Source organism: Anolis sagrei, chromosome 6 (assembly GCF_037176765.1).
Source record: "Anolis sagrei isolate rAnoSag1 chromosome 6, rAnoSag1.mat, whole genome shotgun sequence".
In the NCBI taxonomy this organism is placed as follows: domain Eukaryota; kingdom Metazoa; phylum Chordata; class Lepidosauria; order Squamata; family Dactyloidae; genus Anolis; species Anolis sagrei.
The window spans coordinates 44,411,570-44,426,147 of NC_090026.1; the positions used below are offsets into that span (position 1 = coordinate 44,411,570).

Genomic DNA, 14,578 nt, shown 5'->3' on the forward strand with positions numbered 1-14,578 from the left:
GAAGCATTGAGATACCAAGAGTAAGAGGATACTAATATAAGCCTGACTGAAGATCAACAGCAGCCCTAAGCTTGTAAGCATTGGGTTACAGCTCATGCTAAAAAGTAATGCAGCACAAAAAAATCAGAATTAAGACCAACAGGTTGATGGTATTCAACTTAATTGTTGCACGTATTCTTGATAGTTTCAGGATTTGTGTTATTTTGCATCAAAAAAAGATAAACAGATTTGATGACTTATTATATACAAGATACAGAATGGGGGACTCCTGGTTTGACAGCAGTACATGTGAAAAAGATCTTGAAGTCCATGTGGACAACAAGTTAAACATGAGCCAACAATGTGATGCTGCAGCTAAAAAAGCCAATGGGATTTTGGCGTGCATAAATAAAGAGTATAGTGTCTAGATCCAGGGACGTCATGCTACACCTCTATTCAGCCTTGGTTACACCATACCTGGAATACTGTGTCCAGTTCTGGGCACCACAATTGAAGAGTGATGTTGACAAGCTGGAATATGTCCAGAGGAGGATGACTAAAATGATCAAGAGTCTGGAGAACAAGCCCTATGAGGAGCGGCTTAAAGAGTTGGGCATGTTTAGCCTGAAGAAGAGAAGGCTGGGAGGAGGAGACATGATATCCATGTATAAATATGTGAGGGGAAGTCATAGGGAGGAGGAACCAAGCTTGTTTTCTACTGCTCTGGAGACTAGGACGCGGAGTAATGACTTCACTACAGGAAAGGAGATTCCACCTGAACATTAGGAAGAACTTTCTGACTGTGAGAGCTGTTCGGCAGTGGAGCTCTCTGCCCCAGAGTGTGGTGGAGGCTCCTTCTATGGAGGCTTTTAAACAGAGGCTGGATGGCCATCTGTTGGGGGTGTTCTGAGCACGATTGTCCTGCTTCTTGGCATGGGGTAGGACTGGATGGCCCACGAGGTCTCTTCCAACTCTATGAGTTTATGATTTTCTTCCTTCCCTTGTTTAGCTAACACTCCCAGATCCTCATCTACATGGCTGCTTATGCAGAAAATCCGAGCAGATTCTGGCACCAGAGGACTCTTTGCAGGTAATTTGTTTATTTATTTATTTACTTACGACATTTATATGCCATCCTTTTCACCCCGAAAGGGACTCAGAACGGCTTACAAGATATATATATATACACACACACACACACATATACATACAAACAATATATTATATTATTAGCATAGTACAATATCAGTATTAAATATTACTATATTGTACTATACCATTATATTGTAATATTATGTCGCGGTTGCTCTGACACAACAAATAAATAAGTAATATTACATGTAATATAAATATATAATTATAATATATTAGTAGTAGTAGTAGTAGTAGTAGTATATTTCATTACATTATAATATTATAAATATTATATGTATATACAATATATTATATTATATTATATTATATTATATTATATTATATTAGTCGTCCCCTGCCACATTGCTGTGGCCCAGTCTGGTGAACTGGAAAATAAAGTAATGGGAAGTGTTGGTTTCTAACATATTAAATTTCTTTATGTTTGTGGGTAAATAGTATTTCTTGCTGTTTCTTTGTCAGTGTTGATGTGGAGATTGTCTGGTTTGCCTACTCTGGAATATGCAACATATCATTGTCCTTCTTTAGGGGTCCCTTTCAAATCTATGATACTATATCTGTGTGTGTATGAATAATATATATCTATATCTATGGCTGGATGGCTCTTTGTCAGGAGAGGCTTTGATTACGTTTTCTTGCCTTGGTGAAGGGAGTTGGACTGGGTGGCCTTAAGCACTTTCTGTTGGTCATGGGGGTTCTGTGTGGGAAGTTTGCCCAATTCTGTCATTGGTGGGGTTCAGAATACTCTTTGATTGTAGGTGAACTATAAATCCCAGTAACTCCCAAATGTCAGGGTCTATTTCCCCCAAACTCCATCTGTGTTCATATTTGGGCATATGGAATATTCGTGCCAAGTTGGGTCCAGAACCATCATTGTTTGAATTCACAGTGCTCTCTGGATGTAGATAAACTACAACTCCCAAACTCAAGGTCAATGCCCACCAAACCCTTCCAGTATTTTCTTTTGGTCATGGGAGTTCTGTGTGCCAAGTTTGGTTCAATTCCATCGTTAGTGGAGTTCAGAATGCCCTTTGATTGTAGGTGAACTATAAATCCCAGCAACTACAACTCCTAAATGACAAAATCATAATTTTTGAGTGATAGTCACTCCTTGTGTTGTGAGATGCTTTGTTGCCAAATTTGGTGTGTTTTCGTTTATTGGTTCTTTTGTTTTTAAGGCATCCAGAGCATTAATATAATATAATATAATATAATATAATATAATATATATAAATACTATATGTATATACAATATATTATATTATATTACATAATATTACATTGTTAGAATAGCACAGGAGACAAGGTGGAACGGTCTTCTGCCCTCCTTTCTCTTAACTCTGGCCCAGAGCGGCAGTTGGTGCTGGGAGGAGGGGTCCCCAGCTGATGACATATGCAGGAGACAAGATGGAACTGCCTTAATTTGCGGGGTTCTGGTCTTCCTTGCTATACCTTGCTTCCTGTACTCTGAAAGCAATGAATTTTTGCCCCATTTAACTAGAGTCTTAAGCACTAGCTAAGAAAGTAAGCTGGTTGTTTACATGGTTTAACATGTTTGTCCTCTCTTTCCTCCCTCCCTGCCATCACTTCCCCTCCTAAAATATCCTATAGGTTTCATGCCTCGTGTCATCAAAGTGGCCCCAGCCTGTGCCATTATGATCAGCACATATGAATTTGGCAAGACTTTCTTCCAGAAACTGAATCGGGAGCGGCAACTCAGCAGCTTGTGAAGTCCAGGAAAAGAGCCTCGATTGGCATCCTCCAGATGGACCAAAATCATGCTGGTGGCAGGAGTGTGTAGACGTCAACAGAGGCAAGGAGAGGAAACAAGGGATTGTGAATTTAGGCACTAGAAAAGGAGCATGCAGCAGAGATCTCTATCAATCAAGAAACATTTTGCTTGCTTTTCTTATTGGCTGTGTCTCATGACAGACACATCCCAGGTGCCTTCGAGCTGGTTTTTGCCCTACTATCTTTCTCCTTCACCACAGTGAACTCTTGCCCTTGGGATGTTGCAGCTTAGGGGCCTATTCTGTGTCTATTGCTAGAGCAGGAGTTCCACACAGCATTTTTCCTCTTTGCCCCCAAAACAAAACTCAGATGCACAAAGAGGTGAAAGAAAAACAAGAGAGAAGCACATTGGCTTTGGCATTCCAAAATGAGAATGAAACATTTTCTGTTGCTGCCTTTTTGTGGGCCTCCAAAGAGTTTATATTGCTGAACAAGAGACAGACTTCTCGATCCCTGCCTTAATTTTAAAATTGTCTTGTCCTGCATTGTCTACTGTTCCCTCACATAACCTATTCAGCGCATGATGGATACTGCTGGCTCAAGTTGTAACTCCACACTGGAATTGTCTGGGATCCTGGACAAAAACACTGGTTTTGAATGCTCAGGATCCACCCAGCCCTTCTCTTGACACCCACACGAACTGCCTGAACTCTTTAACTCTTCACGCCTTAGTTGATGGGTACCTTGGAGGGGAAGGATGTAAACCCCCCCCCCCCACACACACACACACACATGCACACCACCCCCTTCCAAAACACCTTCTAAGTCAAAGCAGGGAATGAATCTAAAACAGACCAAGGTTTGGTTTGTTGCTGGGGATTTTTATGTAGCATTTTTAGCACATAGTACCCTTACTCCTTTCCATGCTGTTAAATTATGTGCCTGTTGGTTATGTTCTTGTGGAAGGGGAGAATGCTGAACATTTGTTTCTTAAATAAAAGTCTCTTTTTAAAAAATCGGAAACAGAGAAAATAATTTTTTTTGGTTTTATTTGATCCTAGAAGGGTGGTGCAGCGGTTAAACTGCTAAGCTGCTGAACTTGCTGACCAAAAGGTAGATAGTTTGAATCCAGGGAGTGGGTTGAGCTCATTTGCATTACCTACAGACATTGGTTTTCTGATACTATATATGTGGATCTAGTTGCAGATGAGCTGCTGAACTTGCTGACCAAAAGGTTGGTGGTTCAGATCCGGGGAATGGGGTGAGCTCTTGCTATTAGCCCCAGCTTCTGCCAACCTAGCAGTTCGAAAACATGCAAATGTGTGTAGATCAATAGGTACTACTAAGGCGGGAAGGTAACGACACTCTATGCCAGGGGTCCTCAAACGTTTTAAACAGAGGGCCAGGTCACAGTCCCTCAAACTGTTGGAGGGCCGGATTATAATTTGAAAAAAAAAACCATGAATGAATTCCTATGCACACTGCACATATATTATTTGTAATGCAAAAAACACTTAAAATAATACAATAATTAAAATGAAAAACAATTTTAACAAAAATAAACTTATTGGTTTTTCAATGGGAAGCGTGGGCCTGCTTTGGCTGACGAGATAGGATTGTTGTTGTTATTGTGTGCTTTCAAGTCATTTCAGACCTAGGTTGATCCTGAGCGAGGGCCGGGTAAATGACTTTGGAGGGCTGTATTCGGCCCATGGGCCTTAGTTTGAGGACCCCTGCTCTATGCAGTCATGCTGGCCACATGACCTTGGAGGTGTCTATGGACAACGCCGACTCGTCAGCTTAGAAATGGAGATAAGCACCACCCCCATAGTCAGACATGAGTAGATATAATATCAGGGGAAACCTTTACATTTAGAAGGTTTTAGAACCAGAATATAGACCTTTTTGCTTTCATTTTTCTTTCCTTGTAGGCTCACCAGATAGCTTCACTTCTCACCAAGGATAGCTTTAGAAGAGGCAGGGGCAACTGCACTCTGGCCACTTTCCTCCCAATATAGGCTGCGTCTCCTGATTTTGAGGCAAAATTGAGCCCCGATAATTATCATGAGTTTACTTGCCTTAAATGTTTATCTTTTTGAATGGCAGCATCAGAAGGTCTTTTGCCTCTGGAGTTAGACATTGTTTGTTCCTGTTTTACCAGTTTTATAGTAAAACTTCATTGGAGCCACACAGGAATGTGAACTCCACCCTTTTTATTCTGATGCATCTTAAAGAGGCCGTTAGAAAAAACAGAAATATTCCATATTTTAATAAATCAATATCTAAAACACAAGAGAATTCCACACATCCTATTCTGGGTATGCGTAGACTGTGGTTGAAAGCTCTTGCATTGCTTTGCCTTTAGTATATTGAGTTTCCTGTCTTCCTTAGCAATTTTAAAGTATTATGGTATTTTCAAAATACTTAAAATGTTGGATTTTTTAAAGTTATCAACATGCTAAGCCAACAAATGGAGCTTCAGGCAAGAAAAGGGTTTTGGGAAAGGCAGCGCCATGATAGGTGTGGTAAAGAAGAGTTTGAGGAGTGGACTATGTGTAAGTAGAGATACAAGTGTGAATGAGACTTGAATATGTAACTGATTATGAACAAGGGAGGAGATAGGGCAAATCTATTTGTAACTTTTTAAAAGCTGGTATAATTCACATTCCTGGATATAAGAGCATTACTATTTTAGTTATTTGGCAGGCTCAGAATTTGGCTCCTTTAGTCACGCCTGTCACTGGCTGAAATCCTAACTGCCTTAAGGCTTGGCTTCATCCAAAAAAAATTGCACTGGCCCATTTTGTTCAACTTTGGGAAATTCCCTTACTTATGATTTGCAGGGCACATCAAGGACATTTTTGTACATAAGTAGTACATCAAACGTCTTATGAATGAGCAAAAATATCGCAATAGATTGACTAGGACACTGGCCAACTATCACTGTCCTATGCATTTTAAACTTCATTGTTTCTCATCTTAATATAGGATCAGACTGAACAAATATAAACTATAACTTGGGGGGGAAAACCCACCCAACCATCTTGTCAGCCTTCTTAGCCAACTTAACTATTCACTCCTCCCATCTGCAGTATGTAGATAAAAATGCCTTATAGTTCAGTGCTGTTCTGGTAGTAGTGAGATAGTGCACACGAAGAGCTCTCAACAGTTAAATTGTACAACTGAAAATGTTGTTTTGAGCTGTAGTTTCTGAAATACTGTGGCAAGGTTTAGAGTAAAGACTGTCATTTGCATTACCTACAGCCACTGGTTTTCCGATACTATATATGTGGATCTAGTTGCAGACAAGCTGCTGAACTTGCTGACCGAAAGGTTGGTGGTTCAAATCCGGGGAATGGGGTGAGTTCCCGCTATTACCCCAGCTTCTGCCAACCTAAAGGTAAAAGGTAAAGGTTGTCCCCTGACATTAAGTCCAGTCATGTCTGACTCTGGGGTGTGGTGCTCATCTCTATTTCTAAGCCGAAGAGCCGGTGTTGTCCATAGACACCCCCTAGGTCATGTGGCCAGCATGACTGCATGGAGCGCCGTTACCTTCCCGCTGGAGCTGTACCTATTGATCTCACATTTGCATGTTTTCGAACTGCTATGTTGGCAGAAACTGGGGCTGACAGCGGAAGCTCACGCCACTCCCCAGAATCGAACTGCAACCTTTCGGTCAACAAACTCAGCAGCTCAGCGTTTTAACATACTATGCCACTGGGGGCTCCCCAACCACTCTAGCTGTTCGCCAACCTAGCAGTTTGAAAACATGCAAATGTGAGTAGTTCAATAGGCACCGCTTCTGCTGGAAGGTAACGGCATTCCATGCAGTCATGCTGGCCACATGACCTTGGAGGTGTCTATGGACAATGCTGGCTCTTCGGTTTAGAAATGGAGATGAGCACCACCTCCTAGAATCAGACACGACTGCACTTAATGCCAAGGGGGAAATCTTTATCTTTAGTTAGGGAGGAAAGGGAGAACTATACGATCTGTCTAAATCTTCAATAACTTAACTGCTATGGAAATGACTAGTGGTTGCAGAATTTGAAACCAAGCCTTTGGAAAACAACCAAGCCTGAATGTGTTTGTGTGAACAAAAAACGTGGTATTTATTTATTTCTTATTATTTATTTCAGATATTTGTACCCGCCCTTCTCAACCTTCGGGGGGACGGGGGACTTAGGGCAGCTTCCAGCCGGCAACAATTCGAAAATAAACCTCAGCAGCCTTGGCCTATCGGCTCCTTAATCGATTTTAATTGTTCATTAATTTAACAATCTCCCCAGCTACCAGCCTGTAACAGTTTAATAGCTGTTGCAAGTGGTGGTCTTCTTATGTACCGCAGCATTCCCAAGTCCACTTTGCCTCCTCAGAATTCAAAGGGAGACGTCCAGTTGTGCATTGTTTGCCACATCAGAAGGCAGGATGTATAAACTGGCCCTCCTCCAGCTTCCGAGATTCACACTTCCTTCCCTAGAGCAGAAATTTCCACTGAGATAGAAACATGCAGGAGAAACGTGTAGGAAGTAGGTTTTCTGGGAGTCTTGTAGGACTGAGGAAGATGGAAGAGACTTCCTGAACTTCAAAGAAAAACAGTCTCTAGAATTGACTAGATTCCCCTCCCAATTTCAAGGAGGTATCAACTTTGTCCAAAAGAGGAGCTGCGATCTACACATCGATTGCATGAGAGAGGAGGAGAGACTGAGCAGATAAAAAATGGGTGCCTTCCCTTGCCACAGCTGCTTCTCAAAAGGCCTCACCGGACATGGTTCTGCCACCTTTTCTCCACCCTGTTGTTCATTGTGCAAGCAATCACTTGTGAAGAATGTGCAATGCATTTTGAACTGCACACTTACTTGGTCCCTGACAAAATTGGTCTTCCTCTGTCCTCCTCCTCAGAGGCTACAGCTTTTCAGCAACCTCAACCATATATATTATGTCTATATATTACATATAATACAGAATCATTTTACAAAAGCACTTTTGGCAGGCAATCCTTCCAGCTTCCAATAAGCGTGCAGCCTTTTAAAAAAAACACCAGGGAGAAAATTGTCGGCATTTCCCTGATCTCACTTTTAGGAAAATAAAACAGTCTGTTTATAAGAATGTTCCATTGAGGGTGTGAGCATTTTGCTCTTTTGCATCAGGATGGATGAAGAGTCCAGTTGCCCGCTCCACAACCATAAAGTCGCCGGGACTCAATTCTCAACTCATGTTTGCCTGCCAGGCAATCTCTGCTTCCCCACAGGCACCGAGTGGTTTGCAGGGATAGCCATCTGATGTCTCAGCTGGGACTATGCGCAGGGCTGGGCTCAATGCTGTCACTCACCAGGCACTCATTGGATTTTAGGCTGGCTAAAGACTTGCAACTGGGCAAGGAGGCCAAGGACCCACAGAGGCCCAGCATGGATGGAGTTGGGTCCTTTCCTGCAGAGAAAAATGAAAGAGTTGTAATTTATTTATTTACAATATTTATATTCCGCCCTTCTCACCCCACAGCAGGACGGATTACAATGCACATATATATGCCAAACATTCAATGCCATTTAGATATACAACATATATAGACAGACACAGAGGCAATTTAACATTCCAGCTTTTTCTGACTTAATGAGAGTACGCTCGATTCCAGCCACAGGGGGAGCTGCCACTTCACCGTCCACTTGTGACACTTAGACCTTTGATGGAGTATGTCCTCATTCTTATGCATGCTGCTTGAAGATTTTATGGCATCGTAAATTAGTTAAACTAACCTCCCCGAATAAAGTGGTATCTAAATTTCTTACTTGACAGATGCAACTGTCTTTCAGGCTGCATAGGCCAACAGCAAGCTAGACGATTAATGGTCAGGAGCTCACTCTGACCCGGGCTGGCTTCAAACTCATGACCTCTTGGTCAGTAGTGATTTAATGCAGCTAGCTATTAACTAGCTGCACCACAGCCCGGTCCTAATTTTAGCAGGGTACTCCAGCAGAAGCTTAGAATGGCATTGTCCAGACTAGAATATAATCTCAAAAGTTGAGAGCCATTGTTTATACCCATTTTGGGTATAGGTGAGGCTTATTTCGAACTACAGTTGAACCTCTTCTTGTTTGCACTTTTTGCACAAACCTCTGATATTATGTATTGGTCACACTAACTGAGGGACTTTTTATTTATTTATTTATTTACGACATTTATATGCCACACTTCTCACCCCAAAGGGGATTCAGAGCGGCTTACAAGATATATATATTGATATATATATTATGCTAATAACATATATCGTATGTGTGTGTGTGTGTGTGTGTGTATATATATATATATACACACACACACATATATATACACACACACACACACACGGTATATGTTATTAGCATAATACAATATCAGTATTAAATATTACTATATTGTACTATACCATTATATTGTAATATTATTAGTAAGATTACATGTAATATAAATATATTATTATAATATATTATTAGTATTATATTGCATTATAATATTATAAATATTATATGTATATACAATATATTATATTATATTATATTATATTATATTATATTATATTATATTATTAGCATTGCCCAGGAGACAAGGTGGAACTGTCCCCTGACCCTCTTTCTTCATGGAAACTGTCACTCAAAAGTATGGTACAGTAGTATGGATGTTGGAGTGGACCACGAAAGACCAGAATATTTAATCATGGAAACCCGCTTTTGGAGGGACCTTGGGCAAGTCTTGCACTTCCATCCTAATTAGGAAGTTGTGGCAAGCCTTATCTAAATACGTCTTAGGAAGAAACAGCATAAGAGGTAAGTCAACATGAAGGCATGAAAAAATAGCATTACCCCAAGCTTTACATCCCACAACATAAAAGGGGAAATGGAAGTTGGGGGAGATAAAATTATTAGTGCATCTGAGGAAGAAGATTGATATCCATGAAAGCTCGTGCTGAGTAAGTCACCACTGAAGATATATCTACTTAGGTTTTGAAAAAGAACATTTTTGAAAAATAATCCTGAACTGTTTCTGAGGGCAGATAGGCACCAAAACAAGAAAAGACATTTTTAATCACGTTAGAAGTAATTGAGAACAACTCCAGGGTAGTTTTTTTTTATCATGCAAGTCGCTTCTGGTGTGAGAGAACTGGCCATCTGCAAGGACGTTGCCCAGGGGATGCCCAGATGTTTTACCATCCTGTGGGAGACTTCTCTCATGTCCCTGCATGGGATGCTGGAGCTGACAGACGGGAGCTCACCCTGCTCCCCTGATTCGAACCACCAACCTTTCAGTCAGCAGTCCTGCTGGCACAAGGGTTTAACCCACTGTGCCACTGGGGGCCCTAGAACTTACGCTATGATCTCATGAAATGCATGAGATCAGAACTGTTACGTATTTTTGTAATCCTGACATATACATACATGCGTAATACCTTGTCCAGGAGATGGGACACAAGTATAAATATAAAATTCTTTTATGTTTCATATACATCTTTTACATGTAATTTGAAAGTAATTTAATTAATTTATTAAAGTTATGTGTATGAAACAAAAGTTTGTATTAATGACATCAACAGAAATCAAAGGTGCCACTATCTCAGCCACTCATTTAGACGATTTTGGATTTTGGAATATTTTGTTTAGTCATATCCAAAGCAGAACTTTAGTCATATCCAAAGCAGGCAGAATATAATTATTTGCCATCAAGTAGTAACTGATGGTAAGGAGGCAGTTTCAGAGCAGCAAATAGGAAGTCCACTACATTGCAGAGTATGAAATCTGAAAGATGTGTGCCCATTGGATTCTGACACTGAGTAAAAAAGGCCAGAGTAGGTGATCAAGAAGTATGAGTTAGTCTCCCAGGAATGGTGCATTTGTCCATGCAAGTAATTTACACAGCACACATATATGCCCTAGGACACCGTTTGAGGATAGTAATGATAGCATAGCCTCAGAGGAAGAACTCGATTTGGTCCAGAGTTGAGCTCCCGAGCTTCTGCTTTGTTTACATCTCTGCCCTCAAAAAAGGAAGCACAAGACAAAGAAGGATGCCTCTGAGCACACCTAGAGTCAACGTGTTTCCTCAAAACTATGTTGTACATATCTGAAACTTGGCAGGAAAGACTGTATTGGACTGAAGCCATGATAGCAAGATAAACATGAGTGGATACATCTTGTTTTCTAAAGAAAACACTGGTTGTTCTTCAAGCCACTAAACATTCTTACCCAGAGGTCCCCAGGGTTCTTCATGCTTCCCTTCGCCCATCCTCTGGGAATCTGAACTCAGGCTGATCTCCGCTGAGAGCTGGTCTGTGCTCATAAAGCTGTGCCTGATTGGGAAAAAAAGAATTGGGGGAAAATCATTACTGTCCATAATTCAAAGTAGTACCAGAAATAGGCTATTCTGAACACAAAACCACAGTAGATTGCATATGTACGAGAGTTGAATGAAAAGTAATGCCTCCACCTTTGTAACTCCTCAACAGATGGCAGTACTGGTATGCGGCAGGTACTGACGTGTTCAGTAGGTGTCACCCCAAAGGAAATTCATCAGATAACTCTTGTAGTTTTCATGTTGGAAGTTAGTTTGGTATTCTCACCATTATTCTAATTGGTAGTATCAAGGTGGCCAATTGAAACAGTCACACGTAGCTCCAAGAGACAAGAGCTCTTTCTCCCACCCTGGACCTTCCACAGATATATAAACCCAATTTTCCTAGTTTCCAACAGACCTCACAACCTCTGAGGATGCCTGCGTAAATGCAGGCAAAACGTCAGGAGAGAATGCTTCTAGAACATGGCCATACAGCCCAAGAAACCTACAACAACCCAGGTGCACAAATGTACTTACCTTCTGTATATTTTGGCATCTGGCCGACCTTCATTACTATTCAGAGTACCCAGCGAGGGCCACTGATTCACCAGGGGTGCTGCCATTTCCTTGGAGAGCTGAGTGAACTGGGTGTTGTCAGAAGGGATGAGGCCCGTCCTGGGGGCAGAGCGGGAGGAGGGAAGTCTGGTCAAGCAGGAGGGAATGCAACCTGTCAGCTCAGGGCAAGGGAACAAGAGGGAGAAATGCAGTACACCCCCCCCCCCCCCAATTTAATTCAGTCTCCAACTGTGGCAAAACATAGTCATTTAGAGCCCCATGGTACCTTCACCTCAGTTTTCTGAAGTTTATTTTTCTTTCTAAAGTTTTTCTTGTCCACTGAGGTGTGTTAATTTTACAAATTTTACATATAAACTTTGATCAGTTAATGGTTTACTGGATTATTATTATTATTATTATTATTATTGCAATGATTTGACTCTCTGGATGTCTTTGGACTGTAACTCCCATCAGCCGTAGCTGTTACCACCAATGGTGAAAGCAGAAACTGTACTACCTGAGACTTCTAAGGAACCAACAACTGAATGAAAAACTGCTGGTGACTTTTTACCACTGTGCTATAAAGAGTGTCCTAGCCTACTGCATCTGTGCATGGTTTGGCAACTGCAAAGTGGCAGATAGGAACGTGCTCCAAAGAGTCACCTCTTCTGCACAGAGAATCATTGGTTGCCCTTTCACCTCTTTGGAAGAACTTGATAGGTGCCACAGCCTTAAGAAAGCTCAGAGCATTCTTGGGAATTCTTGGGACACCGGGATTGTGGCGCAGCTGGCTGAGTATCAGCTGCATTAAGATCACTCTGACCAAAAGGTCATGAGTTCGAAGCCAGTCCGGGTTGGAGTGGGTTTCCAACCCACTTGTGTAGCCTGTTGTCGACCTTTGCAACCCGAAAGACTGTTGCATCTGTCAAGTAGGAAAATTAGGTACCACCTTGTGTGAGGAGGCTAAATAAACTAATTTATGAGGCCATAAAAAAGACTCCAGCAAAGCACTCCAGCAAAAAGCATGCGGGGAATGCGGAAGTACTTCATCAGTGTCGCAGATAGACGATGAAAGCAACAGCTCCCCTGGCGGCCAGAAAAAGTTAAATAGCCTCTGTTTATGTCTGTATACGTTGTATGTCAAAATTGGAATTGAATGTTTGCCATATATGTGTACACTGTAATCCGCCCTGAGTCCCCTGCGGGGTGAGAAGGGCGGAATATAAATACTGTAAATAAATAAATAAATAATTGGGAATTCATCTCACCCAGCATATTCTTTTTTTGAATTCTTACCATCTGGCAGATGGTACAGGGTGACAAAGATAAGGACAAACTGACTGAGAGACAGCTTTTCTCCTAGAACTGTGGCTATATTGTACTACAATGCTTTTGTATTGATGTGGCATTGGGGGCTGTGTGGTGGTGGTTGGGGTCTGGAGGGATGGGTGTGTTGTTTTGTGGTGTGTGCTGGGGAAGGCATTTAATTTCATTGTACAATAGTACAATAACATTAACACTATTATATTGTATTCTATACTGGGATTATTATTATTAATAATAATAATAATAATAATAATAATAATGGAGCTTCTGCCACAAATACCATCTGCCTGTGACAAAGAACTGGTAGGATCACAAGCCGGAAAAAGTTACATAAAATGAACACGTCAAGCTATTCTGGGACTTCCGGATTCAGACAGAGTTTTGGAGCACAACACTCCTGATCTCACGATCGTGTTAAAAAACAAAGTATGGATTGCCGATGTTGCAATCCCAGGTGACAGCAAGATTGAAGAGAAACAACTGGAAAAGCTGACATGGTGTGAGGATTTAAAGATCGAACTGCAAAGGCTCTGGCACAAGCCAGTCAAGGAGGTCCCAGTGGTGATCAGCACACTGGGTGCAGTGCCTAAAGACCTTGGCCTGCACTTAAATGCAATCGGCGCTGACAAGATTACCATCTGCCAGCTGCAAAAGACCACCTTGCTGGGATCTGCACACATTATTTGCTGATACATCACACAGTCCTAGACACTTGGGAAGTTTCTGACGTGTGATCCAATACAACAGCCAGCAGAGTGTCTGCTGTGGACTCATCTTGTAGTGAGTCCACATCTTTCAAATAATAATAGTAATAATAATAATAATAATAATAATAATAATAATAATAATAATTTAATAATTTTAATGCAAATAATGAAAATTCTTGCAATAAAGTTTTTTTTAAAAAAGAGAGAGTGTGTAAATACTGGTCCCACTTACAGTTGTTCCTGCAGTTCCAGGATGACTCCTTCCAGCTCCCGTTTCTCTAACTGATTCTGCACCTTTGCCTCCTCCAGCCGCAACTGCAGCCGCTTGTTCTCTGCCTCCAGGTCCTTAAGCTGGGACTCTCTCAGTCGAACCAACTCCTCCAAGTAACCCTGGGATGCAAAAGGTATGTCAAGAGATACATACATGAATTATTGTGATGAGGGAGAAATGGGACCTTGTTGCAGAGAAATCCCTTCTTAGAAAGGTTTACCTTATTAACAAGAAGAACAGGAAAGTAAATAATTGCAGGTTTAAAAAACATTTATTGCTACTATCAGACTGAGGGCCCTTCCACACAGCCATATAACCCAGGATATCAAGGCAGAATAATCCAAAATATCTGCTTTGAACTAGACTATCCACACTGCCATATATCCCAATTCAAAGCAGATAATGTGGGATTTTAGTCAGCTGTGGGGAAGGGGTCTGAGACAGTAATGGAGAGGTAACAGGCTACTTTTTTTGACGAAAGAAAACTGTATACTAGAAAGGACATGCAGTGACCAGTTTTGGCACTCAGTCTCTAAAAGGTATTATTGGGGTA

The 14,578-nt window shown here is 41.3% G+C and overlaps 2 protein-coding genes across 6 annotated transcripts in view; one reads left to right on the top strand and one right to left on the bottom strand.

The window, feature by feature from the left end:
- SLC25A39 (solute carrier family 25 member 39) overlaps window positions 1–3,885 on the top strand; it is a 38,643-nt gene extending 34,758 nt beyond the window's left edge. For both annotated transcript variants that reach the window (XM_060781121.2, XM_067470072.1), the window contains 2 exons: window positions 989–1,069; window positions 2,743–3,885. In XM_060781121.2, coding sequence (XP_060637104.2) covers window positions 989–1,069; window positions 2,743–2,861 — 200 coding nt within the window. In that variant the 3' untranslated portion in view covers window positions 2,862–3,885. The remainder of the gene's footprint in view (window positions 1–988; window positions 1,070–2,742) is intronic.
- Window positions 3,886–7,099: 3,214 nt separating this feature from the next.
- The window catches only part of RUNDC3A (RUN domain containing 3A), a 36,967-nt gene continuing 29,488 nt past the window's right edge, over window positions 7,100–14,578 (bottom strand). For 2 of the 4 annotated variants that reach the window (XM_060781125.2, XM_060781124.2), the window contains exons 8-11: window positions 13,987–14,144; window positions 11,704–11,841; window positions 11,079–11,182; window positions 7,100–8,292 (exon numbers count right to left, since the gene is read on the bottom strand). In XM_060781125.2, coding sequence (XP_060637108.1) covers window positions 8,150–8,292; window positions 11,079–11,182; window positions 11,704–11,841; window positions 13,987–14,144 — 543 coding nt within the window. In that variant the 3' untranslated portion in view covers window positions 7,100–8,149. Of the gene's footprint in view, window positions 8,293–11,078; window positions 11,183–11,703; window positions 11,869–13,986; window positions 14,145–14,578 lie in introns of all 4 variants that reach the window. The other 2 variants (XM_060781123.2, XM_060781122.2) reach the window with 1 other exon arrangement.